The sequence below is a fragment of the Microplitis demolitor genome, chromosome 7 (genome assembly GCF_026212275.2).
Source record: "Microplitis demolitor isolate Queensland-Clemson2020A chromosome 7, iyMicDemo2.1a, whole genome shotgun sequence".
Lineage (NCBI taxonomy): Eukaryota > Metazoa > Arthropoda > Insecta > Hymenoptera > Braconidae > Microplitis > Microplitis demolitor.
In genome coordinates, this window is record NC_068551.1 from 9,143,063 (window position 1) to 9,158,146 (window position 15,084).

The 15,084-nt window shown below is 31.3% G+C and overlaps 1 protein-coding gene across 5 annotated transcripts in view; it reads left to right on the plus strand.

Moving 5' to 3' along the window:
* The window catches only part of LOC103573893 (uncharacterized), a 50,331-nt gene extending 35,451 nt beyond the window's left edge, over positions 1-14,880 (plus strand). For all 5 annotated transcript variants that reach the window (XM_053740601.1, XM_053740605.1, XM_053740602.1 and 2 more), the window contains 2 exons: positions 10,580-11,898; positions 11,987-14,880. In XM_053740601.1, coding sequence (XP_053596576.1) covers positions 10,582-11,898; positions 11,987-13,873 — 3,204 coding nt within the window. In that variant the 5' untranslated portion in view covers positions 10,580-10,581 and the 3' untranslated portion in view covers positions 13,874-14,880. The remainder of the gene's footprint in view (positions 1-10,579; positions 11,899-11,986) is intronic.
* Positions 14,881-15,084: the final 204 nt, after the last annotated feature.

The following is a 15,084-nucleotide window of genomic DNA, read 5'->3' on the forward strand; positions in this document are numbered from 1 at the left end:
GAGAAATGGTCGTACAAGGAATAAAAAAAGGCAATTGTAGCTCCAAGTGTCTACTTTTTGGATTAGAACTTTAAAAATTTTTAGCGTCAGCGGTTTTTGAGTAATCTTAGAAAAACCAGCGACAAAAAATTTTTCAAATTTTTTTTACTTTTTTTTTTGGTTTACGGGCGTGGGAAAATTTTTCTTTGCTTAATCACTATAAGAATCAGATACTTTCATTATTCAGCTTTAATTTCATTTTTTACAGACCTTGATACGTCCACTTGTCGCCGAGATATCAGTTTTCAAATGAAAAAGAATCCTTTTGTCTTTGATTATCGATATCTTAGCAACCAATGATTGCACGGAAAGTTAATGGCGGGTTTCAAAAACTTAAATAAATTCTCTAGAATGATTAGCCATTGTTTTTTCGAAAAATCAATTTTTTCCTTTCGTCACATGAATTTGAAAATGCAACAAAAAAAGGGCTTTTGCTGGTTTTTTGGTAAATCAAGCGCTGGATCGAAAATATTGTGGAAATCAATAATGTTGAATGTGCATTTTACAGTTTAATATGCCCACAAAAACCCTACAAAGAGCTAAATTAATCTAACCAGCCGTTTTTTTGTTTCACTCGATCGAACTTTTGAAAAAATTAAAGGATCACGTTTTTTGCTCTGAAAAGCTCATAATCTTTAACAAAATGAAAAAAAAATTTTTTCAAGCTTCGTACACATTTTCATTCCGAACAGTGCTCAAATTTTCAAGAAATAAAAAAATTTGAAAAAAAAAAAAAATTTTTTTTTGAAAATTTTTTTTTGGAACAACTTTAAGAAATCTAAAAGACCAACGCCCAACCATTTTTAACACGTTTCCTTCGCTGCATTTCGTGGTCTCTACGATTCCCTTTTTTTTCTTCCTTGTACGACCATTTCTCTCGAAGTTACGGCCTGTAGAAAATTACCCAAAAATTTGGAATTTTTTTTTGATCCTTTAATTTTTCCAGTAGTGTATGATCACACAAAGGACGCAAAAAATAATTGTGAATGATTAAGCTTGATCAATGTATGATTATGCATACTCATACAAAGCTATACACGGTCAGGTAGGCTGGAGCTTGATCATTCTGGCCGCTTGAAAATAGATATGGATGGTCATGTATGATCAAGAATGATCATGGATGTCCATTCAGAGCCATGCGCAGTCGTGCATGATGGTCTTGGCTGGGTTAAGTATTATTATGCATAACCAGGCTTGACCAAGCATGAATCGTGCATAATCAGGCTTGATCAAACAAAAATAATAAATGGTCATGCAAGAACAAGCTTTATGATACAGGCCCGACGATCTTTCAATTTCTATTACATATAGTCGTGTACTGTCAAGTATGACTGTGCATGAATCACGCAAGTTCATGCATGATGGTATATCACCATTCATGATTGAAATATATGGTTGATTAGGACTTTGCACGACCTTGCATGATTCATGCATGTCCATGCCTGATTCATCTACGATCATACATGATTCATATATGATCATACCTGATTCATACTCGATCAAGCATGTTCTTGCATGTTTTTTTTCCCGGGTACTTAGACGATATAGTCATTTACGCACGTTCTCTAGAAGAACATAACACTAAATTCGAAAAATTAGCCGAACGTTTGCGAAGTGCGAATTTAACTCTACAAGCCGATAAGTGTGAATTTTTAAAAAAAGAAGTAATTTATTTAGACCATCTTATATCTACTGACGGTGTCAAGCCTGACCCCGATAAAATAAAAGCAATTAAGTGTTGTAAAACACCCGGAAGTACAACTCAAGTGAGAGAATTTCGTGGACTTGCTGGTTACTATCGGCAATTTATCAAGGATTTTGCAAAAATCTCTAAGTGCCTATCTGATCTTACAAGCAAAAACGCAAGATTTTCATGGACGCCTGAACATCAGGTAGCTTTTGAAACCTTGCGCGATAAACTATGTACAGCTCCGATATTGCAATATCCAGATTTTTCGAAACCATTTATCTTAACGACCGATGCATTGGGCTATGCAGTTGGAGCAATCCTCTCACAAGGCAAAATTGATGAAGACACAATTGTTGCAGCAGCTTCTCATGTGTTTAATAAACACGAAAAAAATTATTCGACCACTGAAAAAGAAATGGTCGCAGCTTTATTTGGTATGAAAACATTTAGACCGTATCTCTATGGCAGTAAGTTTACTCTTGTCACCGATCACAGACCGCTGGTGTGGGTAAATAATATGAATGACCCAACATCGCGTGTAATGAGATGGAGAAAACGGCTTAAAGAGTTCGAATATACCGTGTTATATAAGGCGGGAAAAATAAACATAAACGCGGACGCTTTATCGCGTAACCCAATAATTGAAAACCGCGAAGTTTACCCAATTAAAATGAAATGGCGACCTGGAAAATCCGGAATCGCTAAGTTGAGGACTTCAGATCCTTCAGACGATGGTAGTCCTTAAAAAGAAATCTGAACACAAAACTAATTCAGAATCAAGTAGCTCGAATAATGATAAAAATAAATTATCTACAAACTTTAACAAAAATAATAATTCTAGTTCAGAGGAAATTACTCCAAATAATAAAATAATTTGCGATAAAAAAAATTGCGACTAACTCAGTCGACGGAGTTAGAAAAATAAATTCGAAAATTCAAAATCTTGAGCAAAATACTCAAGCGGTCGGTCTAGAAGATTCGGTCGAAAAACGTCAAATTCTAACGACCGGCGGTTAATTAAAAATAATAAAAACGGATATATCGGTAAAAATAAAAATTTAAAAAAGAAAAAATCTGAGCTCAGACGATATAATCCATATAAAAAATTTTCGAGTACTGAATCACTAAGCGAAAATGATTTAAGTAAAAATAAAAACAACAAAATATTAACAAACTTGGAAACAAATAATCCTCAAGAACTAAATTCTAATTCAATAAATAAAAACTTTAATTCTAAAAATCAAAATGAAATAATAAAAATAAATTACATTCTAACGAAAATTCAAATCGCATACGAAAATCTAACGAGAATGCCAAATCAAATAAAAATTCTAAATCCAAAGCCATATAAAATCCAGAACCAGATAAATCAATTACTCTTCTTGACTATTCTGACGGATCGTCGTCATTAGGAGACATTTATGATGCTGTAACTCTGATAAAAAAACTCATTAAAGACAACCCTTCGTATTTAAGTGACGAATCTGATACGACAGATTTCGATTTGTCTTATATTTCTAATAAATCTATAAACTCTCCAAAACATAGAAATTCACGTAATTTAACACCATTACCTCAATCTCCAAATCCACAGACACCTGAAAGTGGTAAAACCACGAATACTTCATTACCATTATTACTCAACGTACGAACACAAGCTACATCTACACATCCAAATCCAAAAATACAGACAGATAAGAAAAATGCAAAAATTAATAAAAATAAATTTAATCCTTTTCAAATCAAAAGGACAACTAAAATGGCAGAGTTTATACCCTCTCCTACAATACGTACACGTAGAAAAATAAATAAACAAAGTAAGAAAATTAAAAAAATAATTATTCCAGAAACTTCTGACGACGAATCGAACACTGACGAGACAGAAATGACTTATTCAAAAATATATTCAGAGAATTTAAATGACATTAGTACTGAATCACCTATCGAAACAATCCCTATCACTCCAAGAACTCTTATCAAACCCAATTCCGTAAATAAAAAAGACATGGGGAGTGCAATCCCTTAGTCAAATCCTTGGTCTTCTGACGAAGGAGGCGATTATCCAAAAATTATGGACGTCTCTGCGGTAATTCATAACATGTTCATGCTGAACAGACTACGACGAACATACACATATACAAAAACAGATTTCAAATAAAATACAACACCTTGCGAAAAATTTTAAAAATAAAACGAAAAAGCCAAATCGTAAAAATTCACAACTGAATTTATTGAAATTCACAAAATTCCAAATTGCCAGACATAATGGTTACTCTAAAAACAATTAAACGTCAACAAAATTTAAATAATAAACGAACTAATGATAGATTGTCAGCAATAAACGAAAATACAAGCCCAGTGAATTCACAACAAACTACATCACGTAGAGAATCACAAAATCCTACACTAAATTCACCTGGTGATTGAAATTCAAAATCGCCTGAACGAATAAATTCATTCAATGACCTGAACTTCGATCAACAGATAAATTCAGCTGACGACGAAAATTTCGAACAGATAGAACAAATAAATTCATTTAATGACCAAAATTTTGACCAACTCGAACAAATAAACTCATCTGATAATGAAATAGGCATACGCCAAAATTCGACACAATTAAATTCAGACGGAAATCAAAACAAATCAAACAATGATGCGATCATAATAGCAAACAGCAATTTATTTAACGAAGAAATAGATTCCGACGATAATATATCTATAATTTCAAACACTTCAGATGATTATAGTAACGAGAACGTACACGAAACTAGAGATAACTTAGAAATGCAGAAAAATTGTTATTTATGTTTTATTAACGCCGATAGTACCGTACCAAGCGAAATCGAAAAACAGTTTTTAGTGTCAGGATATTTAAAATTAAGCCCTTTAACTAATTATAAAACAGGTCAAGTAATCAAAATGGGAACATCTAAAAAGAAAGTAATTGCGTTAGTAACTCAAAGTGATAGTCGAGATACACCAACTGAAAAAGATTATTGTTAAGCTTTCAAAAATTTCAAGTTATATATGGAAAAATCAAAAATAAAATCGGTTAGTATTTCTCAGGGTAGAAGCAATTTATCAAAAACAATTTGGATAAAAATTAAAAATATTATTGCTAAAATTTTCAAAGGTAGCGATTTAAAAATAATTATTTGTAAAGATGAAATAATAATACCTCCAGTGGATGAAAGACAAAAAAAATAGCCGAAAATCACGAAACTTCGATAGCAGGACATAAAGGAGTAACTAAAACATAATAGAATGAGACAGAAATATTTTTGGGATAATATAAAAACACATGTTGAGGATTTCGTTAAAAAATGTATTAGTTGCCAGAAAAAGAAAATAGTTAGAATAAAAACAAAACAGCCGATGGTTATTACAGACACATCCGCAGAAGTATGGGATAAATTAGCAATAGATATAGTAGTACCGAATAAAACTTCAGCTAACGGATATTCATATATTTTGAACGATGCAAGATGATCTTTCAAAATATTGTTTTGCAATACCTTTAGTGTCCATGGCGGCCAAAGATATCGCGATAGCATTAGTCGAGAATTTTATATTAAAACACGGTTGCCCAAAAGTAATTTTAACAGACCAAGGTCAAGCTTTCATAGGTAAAATAATGGGTTGCGTAACCAAAACTTTCAAAATGAAAAAAATAAAGACAACAGCTTTTCACCCTCAATCAAATGGTTCTCTCGAGAGAAGCCATCAAGTTTTAACTGATTATATTAAACATTTTACAATCCCTCGCGGTTTTGAGAATGCCGTAAAAATGCCGTATATTTTCGGCATTTATGCACATGCCGTAAATTTACCGTAATAATTTGGTATTAATATGGTTATATTGGCCAGTTTTTTTCCTGTAGTTATGCCATATACTTTCTGTACTTATGCTGTAGAGTTACCAGATTACTACAGTAATATTACTATAAAAATGCTGAACTTTTACTGTAAAAATGCTGCGAAAAAACTATAACAATACCGAACTTTTACCAAAAAAATGCTGTAAAAAAACTGTAAAAATGCCGAACTTTTACCAATAAAATGCTGTATAAAAACTATTATACGATAATGTTACAATAATGAAATCGTTGTTTTTGTGATAATAATACTGTCAGTATCCTGCAATTTTGCCAGATTTACGCTGATGAAATAGAAAATTGTAAAAAATATGATTTCATTTTTTGTTCGCTTCTGCATTTAACATCATCGAAAATGTGCAAAATGTAATATTTTTTATTTTATTTTATTGGTTCACACAATTCTTACTCAAACAAAAAAATGTAAGTGAAAATAACTATCTGTGAAAATTGATGTTTTCAATTTTTTAAAGTTCGTTTGTATCCATCGGAATACAATTAGTAACATCTTTCAAGTAAGTGATTTGGCATAATGGCTATCAGATCAGAATTTGAATAATTAGGTCTCGGGATCGAGTCCACGAGTAGACGGATTTTTTTTTTTTTTTTTTCATGACAGTTATTGCATATAATTTTATAAGGTTATATATAATTATATAAAATTAGATATAACTACATAAAATTTTATACGATTATATATCAATTTTTTTCTGTGTAGAACGGTTAGATGCTGCAGAAATGCCGAAAATATACTATAAATATGCTGTATAATTACGGTTTTAATGCTGTGAAAATACCGTATTTTTTCTGATTTATTGCCGTAAATATTCTGAATTTATTTCGTAAATTTTTGGCAATAATACGGCAAAAAAACTGGCCAAAATAACTCGAGTAATACCATATTTATGCGATATTTATACCGTACAATTCCGGTATTATTTCGGTATTTCCAAAACCGCGAGAGAAGTCACAATGATTGGGATAAATGGTTACCTCATGCTACTTTTGCTTACAACACGAGTGTACATGAAGGTACGAAATTCACGCCGTATAAATTAGTTTTTGGTAAAGAAGCACGATTACCATCAGAATTTTCCTACTTAGACGAGATTCCTACGTACGCAGATTTTGTTAAGGAACTCGTCACTAGATTATTAGAATCACGGAAAGAAGCAAGACATAATTTAGAAAATTCAAAACAAAGATCTAAAGTACGATATGATAAAAAAATCAACCCAATAAAATTCGAAATAGGTCAAAACATATTCTTAGTAAAGAATCAAAGAGAAGGTCAATTTGATGAGAGTTATTATTTAGGTCCATATAAAGTTACTGAAGTATTTCCCGATAAAAATGATATAGAAATTGAATACAAACCTGGAAAGAGGAAAATAATTCATTGCGACAGAGCAAAAATAGCGCATAAGAATCGAAATTTTTTTCTTTTTTTCTATCACCTCTCTTTATCTATTGGACTTCTAACCTTCATTCTAAATTTACAAGAATATCCAAGCAAACACCATAAAAAATTACGAAAATGAGCCGAGACAACTTTTCTTTAAAATTGTTTAAATTACTAATAGAAATTCTAAGAAAAAAAATGAATAAATAAATAACAATATAAATACACACAAATAAATTATAAAAAAAACTGCTATTAATTGAAATTGAGTAATAATGCTAAGAAATTTTGAAAAATAATCCTTATAACTATGAAATTTTCATGAAAAATTAAATAAAAAAAAGAAGACAGATAAATACTTTTTCTTAACAATATAAAGACTCAAATAGAAACATAACACATAGACTTAAGAAAATGTAGAATAAGTTTTTTTTCGTTCTTCTAGCAAATATGAACTTATGAATTCGAGTAATAACAAACGCTAATCCAATTTTTCTTTAAATTTATCTTGAAAAACTTCAGTAGAAATTCAAAGGTAGTGAATTTTTTTTTTTTTTTTTTTTTTATATAACATTTAGAATAGCACTATATAATAAAAAAAAAAGAGATAAAATTTTTTTTCTTTCATAATAAGACAATAAAAATGTATGTACATGAAGTGTAGATAGTTATAATTTAAATCGCATGTCAAATAAAAAAAGTAAATGAAGTAAAAACAGAAACAAAAACTAATAAATAAAATATAATTGCAAATATGTACTGAATAGAGAAAAAAAAGAATAATGAAAAATTTATAAAAAAAATTATAGAACGAAACAAAATTGGTTTCTATCAAGATATCCGAAACTCAGAAACCACTAGTTTTAGCTAATGAAGATTTTGTCGATTCATTCATATCTTATAATTTATTAAATACAAATAATAGAAATGCGATAAACAATCAACTAACTTCAATCATTCAAATAATACGAAATTTATCTCGAAGCTGACACATGATCGTTTCGAATCTTCCGCCAGAATCTAAACTATCAAATTATTTGCTAATATTAACACATTAGCTTCTGAACACTAAATAGCTGTATAATGTGTGATGTTTGAAATAAGCATTTAAATGCTAGGTTACAGATCGGTATACAGATTTCAAAGCGTTGAAATAGATGAAATAAAAACTATTGTTTAGAATAGAAAAATTACATTTGCAATAAGAGCTAAGGCCCAAAATAAGCGAGGCGCTTGTCTACCGGGTGGGGAGGTGTTACGTCCCAGCCTGATCGTCAGATGTCTCTGACTATTTTTAAATACTAATTATTGAGAGACCGATCTGAGACCTAACTAATTAATTAAGATGTATATTGATAATTTAGCAAGTGACATAATTAATAAGTCACCTTATATTATAGAACATAATATAATATAATAATATAATTTAATATAATACTATAAAATAATTGAATATAAAATAGTTTAATATTATTTAGAATAAAACATATTGATAAAGTTATTTTTCTCTTAATATTTGTTATGTACAAATAAACGATGACACCTCGAGTAAATCCTCGAGACGTGTAGCTGCACAAACATCTATTTTGTTCTAAGATAACTTTTGTTCATAGATAAGTGACTCATTCGTTATTAACAAAAACGAAGAAAGCATGAGAACGGAGAATGGATCATTCGAGAATATTGCTTATCTCGATCCACCCCTCTATATAAAACGATGCGCGGGCCTGATGCCCAAGCGCCTCGTATTGATAAGAGACTTATTATAGTTTTTCTCGATCAAGAGAAATCAGTCTGAAATATAGAATCATCGAGAACAATCAGGCTCAATATTAAATACTCAACTTCTTTCTCACATTTTTGAAGTTATTATTAGGAGTACTTTAACAAATTTATAAATTGATTCAATTGTATATTTTCACATCATTCAAAATTATTCTTTTACAATTGAATAAATCGGATTGAGATATAAAATAATATATAATCAAACAACCAGTTTATTTCAACCACCAAATGGTGGCTGTTCAACCCATGCTTAATAATTATTTATAATTATATGTAAGTTCTTATTACGTCCAATTCAAATCGACCGCTCAACTACGCCAGCGCCAAAACATCAACCAGGACGTAACATTTCAATAATAAATTCAGTTATAGAAAACTAAAATATAAAATTTAAAATATTGTAGTTAAGTTTGAAAAATTTAAACTTCTTATTTATATAATTTACTAAAAAAAGTATTTATTGCCCCACTACTAGTGGGTATACCGCAATTATATAATTGAATGTAATACAAATCAGAAAACCAATTATTTATTAGATATCTTTAATTTTCTAAAGTTTATTTATGTTTATATAAATACAATCAATCACATCTTATAAGTGTGTGATTCGGCACAGTGGATACCAGATCAGACTTGGAATGCAAAGGCGCTGGGATCGAGCCTCCGAGTCAGCGTTATTTTTTTTTTTTTGTGCTATAAAATTTATGGATACACCATGGAACGATGAACTCACCGTGGAAATACGTTGAATTCACGGTTAAAAAAACTGTCAAGACATCGGTAAACCATTGTAAACTCACCTTGGAGATCGCTGAAAACTACTGTAGAGCTACCGTGGAACCACTGTGAGATTACTGTGACCTCACGGTCGAAACACCGTGAAAACACTCTTTAAATGCAATGAAAACGCGGTCGGAATACAGTGACGTGACTGCACAAAAAATACCGTGATTCCATTGCATTACAACCACTTTTCCACGGTCGTTCCACGGTGTTTCAACGGTGTTTTTACGGTGATATATAATAATATTTTGCTTTAATAATTGGGTTTGTTGGCGCTATAAAATAAGTTAGCTGTCTATTAAATAAACATTTTCTTAACTTTATCAAATAATTTTATTATCTTAGAGAGGAAAATATTAATGTTAACCAAAATGAGTCTATTAAATCATTTGTTAAAAATCACAGAATAGATTATAATGACGTAATAAAATTTAGTTGTCCCAAATAAATATTAGTTTAACAAAATTTAACAAAACCAATTTAATTGTCCGAAGAAAAATTTTTTCTCAGTGTACCGATTCTTCGTCTTTATTGTCTCTTTTGATCACCACATGACACAATGCAATTTGTTTTTCAGTTTAAATGATACTATCAAAAACAAAAAATTGAAAAAGGTGTTTTTTCAAGTTTGAATATTAACGAAATGATCTGAGTCAAAACTCATTTCAATCCTTTATATTGTTTTCTACCTGAATACATTGATTTTATTGAACGTAATCGTAAATAAAAATTTTTAGAAAACTTGTTTATTAATTATTTTTAATGTCTTGAATTTTCCAAGTTTAATATAAAACATTTCTGTTTTCAAACTTGTAAGAACTAATGTAAACCAAAGTATTGTCAAGTTAAAAATATTTAAAATAAAGTTTTCGATCTCTTTGAGCTCGAAAACAGCGGAAAGTTTTAGGGCTGGCCCGGAGGGTCAATCGATTCCCAGATGTTTTTTCTTGAAGACATTATAAAATGATGCTCTTTTGAAATAAATATTTCTTTATTTGTTTATAGGAATGACGAATGGTGAAATGGATAACTGTGGAGACGATCAACGTCTACCCCCTGATGGAGATGAGTTTCCAACAGCATATCATGAATCGAGAGTAACTTTACAACAGTGTCCAGAAATTGAATCCCATAAAAACAACTGTCTAAGTTCTACAGAAGTAAACACAATTTATAACGACAAAAATATCAATAGTTGTTACACTGAAAATAAATTTCAGGAATGTATAAATCCAAGTTTATCAAAAAAAAAAATGATCTCTGAAATAGTAAACTTTACACAAAATAGTGTTGAAATGAATCTCTATAAGTTTAGGAACCTACATTCAATAATTACCGAAAAGTTAGTAATAACTGGATACCAACCGAAAGAATCGAAAATCAAGTTAGAGTCTTCAAAAAAAAACTATACTGATTGCTTACATCCACTTTTAACATTATCAGAGCCATTGAAAACGAAAAAATCTATTTCACTAATTAAGAGCATACCAATTGACAATTTTTCTAGGAATTTTACGCCGAGTAGTGATTCTCGACATCAAAATGATAGATCTGAGCAATCCGTGAGAGATAAAATTGCAATGTTCTCAACGAACAGTAATGTTGAAATGCCATTCTTCCCAACTGATCCAATTTCGAGCGTTGTGACCAACTCTAACCCGCTACTCTTAAAGTACGATTCTTCCGAGAATTTCTTCGGTGATGTGAAAAATAAAGACGAAAGAAATAAGACAACTTGCTTGGTTGATCGGTTTTCTAATCCATGCAATCTACCGAGACCTTATAAAAATTCAGAAATTCCTTTAGTAACAAAATGCGTCGAAAAAAAACCATGTTTAATGCTATTTTTGCCTACTGAAAATTCATCACTTTACTCTAATAGCTTTCCTTCAAATGATTCTATATTGACTTCGTCGAAAAAGAAGTTACGAGAGTTAAATTCTACTGCAATAAAAAAATTTTCCAGTATCTTGTCAAAACCAGACTTACTTGAAGAGACTATTCCTATGAATAGATCAATGGCCACAACCAAATTAACATCTTTATCTCGAGCAACTAGTTTTTCGGGAGGCATGTCTTATAGTTATGAACTCTCACCTCCTAGTAACTGCCAAATTTCAAGGACAAACTCGCTATCGTCAACATTTACAAGAAGTAATAAAGATTTGAGAAAAACATGTTTAAATCAGTTGATAGAACAAAGAAAAAAAAGTATATCAAAACTACGCGGACTTGTTATACCAGAAAAAGATGTGAATGCAATTGACCAGCCTATTATTGATTTGCCAGAAATCAAATCCAGGAACTCTATTCATATTCAACAGGTAAATTAATTAACTATTTTTATTGACAAATAAATTGATTCTTTCATCCAAAAACGATTTTTTATTTATTTTTTTTTTTTTTTTTTAGTTCCCGAAAATACATACTCATGGTGAGTGGGATTCACAAAACTCGTTGGCAAGTAATGTCAGCACTCAAAGCGCCCCCTTCAAAACGGCTTCATTCAAGATACCAATACCTCTGGTACTCCCTAAATACTCGCCAGCATTCAAGCGAAAGAGCTCGATAGTTTGTGGCTCATCAAATGATTCCGTATCGATTGCTATCGCCACTACAACTCAACAAAATAATTCGGTATTAACGGGTACACAAATTGAAGGACCGAACAGTCTTGAGAGTATCTGCAGTCCAACTCGTAGTGATTACAGTTTTAAATTCACTTCAAATGTAACATCTGAAAATGAATCAAGCCGCATGAAAATAGATCAAAGAAGAATTAGAGTCGACTATGATGATTCCGATAATGACTCAGCTGTGTGTAGCTCACAAAGTAGTATATCACGAGGTTTCAGCCCACCAGCCTCTCCAGTATCGTCTGAACGATCACATTTATTCTCAAACAAGTCCTATTCAACGTCATTAATGATAGAATTACCACCAAAAAATTATTTGATCAATGAACAACTTCAATTTAATAGAAAACCAATTTATTCATCAGACATATCAAGTCTAGAATCTGATAAACTTTTTAATGATAGTAACAGTAATAATAATTCAAGATCTCGTTCTCCGTCTTCTGAATACAATTTGCAATATTCTACAATGCCTCAAAGACGAACACTGAGGCGATCAAGTAGTACGGAGACCAATTACAGTTCTTCGTCAACTCTCACTTCTGGTTCTCCAACGAGCGTTGAATCTTTTTCACAACGAGTTCTCAAACCCCAAAGTGTTGAAGCAATCAATCGGAAAAATATTTTAGCCAGTGCAAGGTGCCGAAGTGGGCAAAATCTTAATAGATCTTTATCAATGCAGAGAAAATTGAAAATTACAAAGGATTCATTTGTCTCTAATTCTATTGAAGAAAACCACAAATGTACATCGTTTAAAAATACAGCTAATATTAATAATGATGGTTCGAGTGATAAAGATATCAAAATTGCATATATTGAAATGATTGATCATTTTAAGAGTAGACCAGAAGTTGAACAACAGTGCGGCAATTTAAAAATTTCATCAACAAAATCTTCTTCTGTATCATTGACTGAAATAGCTTTAAGAGCTGATCTCCAAAATTTTAACGATTCAGAAATGCTAGTTCAATCAGAAGCAAAAACTACATTGGTAAAAAATTCTAGTTCTCAAACTGAAAAAAATTTAAGTTTCACTAATCCACTCAAATCTAATCAAAATGGTACATGTCAACCACAATTGCATGATACAATTTCTACTAAAGAATTACCTAAATACAATGAAATGAAGTCAGAAAATATTCATAACAATGATACCTTAACGGCATTAATGACGCGGAGTCGATCCAGAGCCGCAATCGATTTGGAAGATAGTACAGTTATGAGATCTAAAAGTCAGATGGACTTTGAAGATATTTTATTGGGTAAAACGGAATCGACTATTAGTAAACCTAGCGGTCATCATCGAAATTCTTTTTCACATAAAAAATTACCTCAGTCCACTCATACTGTAAACCCGTTAATAAAATCCAGCCTATCAAATGAACCTGTGATTAAAAATAAGATTTTTCTATCGAATACTCCACCATATAGAAGGTCGATAAGTAATGGTATTATTCAAGAAACTGTTAAGAGAGTAAGTGGATTGAAACATTTAAAAATTCCCCTTCAAAAAACTATTGAATATCGAAGTGTTAGCGTCACAGATATAAAAAAAGTATTTGAAAAAACAGATAACTCAAAAGATAATACAAGTTTAAGTGCATCGAATTCCACTAAATTATCAACTTTCAAAAGCAAAATCAAAGAAACCAACAACTTATAAATAATAAAAGTGAAATTAAAATATTTCGTTATGACAAATTTGGAACTACTAGTTCTTTAGCTAATACTACAAGTTCCGTATCACAACAAGAACTGGCTCAATTAGTTGAAGAAGCCAGTTTAAATGACAATAGAGAAGATATGGCTGCTGTTTTTCTTCATAAAGATAATACGAAAAATAATGATTAATGGTATTGATTGTGAGGACGGAGACATCACTGTACATCGAAGACTAGCACATTCAATTACAGACAAAAATGGGCAAATTTAACGTGGTGATAGAATTTTTAGTATCGATGGCAAAAGTCCATGTTGTGAGAGTATGGCCTTGTTCCCTCGTACTAGAGAATTTGGTCAATCCTCCCTCAGTAATTCGGGTATTTGAGCACTGAATTCAGGAATACCTACCCATGTAATAATCTTGTTCAAGGCTTGAGCAAGTCTGATCTCAAGTTCGATAAACGTTAGTGTTTTTTCCTACCTATGTGTCTTGCTGCAGGTACTTGTGGTCAGATTTTAATAGCAAGTTTAGTGCAAGTCTTACACAAGAAATTGGAGCCAGATTATAACTCAATTCTAGAGAAAGACTCTAGTTGAAAATAGTTGCGCATGGCTTGCTCAAGATCTGCTCAAGTCTCAAAATTTACCTTGAGCCATGAGCAGATCTTGAGTAAGCCACGCGTAAGTACCTATGATAAGTTACTGGTGCAAGAAATGCACAATAAAATTTTCAACTGCACCATACCTAAGATATCTTCAATATTATTGTGTAAAACGCCTTGAAAAAGTCATGTTCAAAACGTGATGACGATTTCTCGCTACACACGATCTTGCACAAGACCCATACGTAGAAAAAGACACTGGTGAATAAGGGTTTTGCTCAAGGCACTGGCACCAGAATCTTACTCAACCATGTCTTATAGTATAGCTGATACTATAGTATAACCGAGTACGTGGCTTGATTGTAGGATAGGGGAAAATTGTGAAATAAATTTTATTTAACATTAATTAAGTATTATTATTTTAGTTTAATTTATTAAAGTAACAATCATAATTCTAACTACATTTAACGAATTTATTTAATTTAATATTCTACTCATTTACTTAGTGCTTCGTCTGGGCGAGTGCGTCTGCCATCAATAAACTCAGGACCAGAAATCCAAAATCAAGGATCAGTAACCCAATGGGTTGTCAAACTAAGCCCGTCATGGA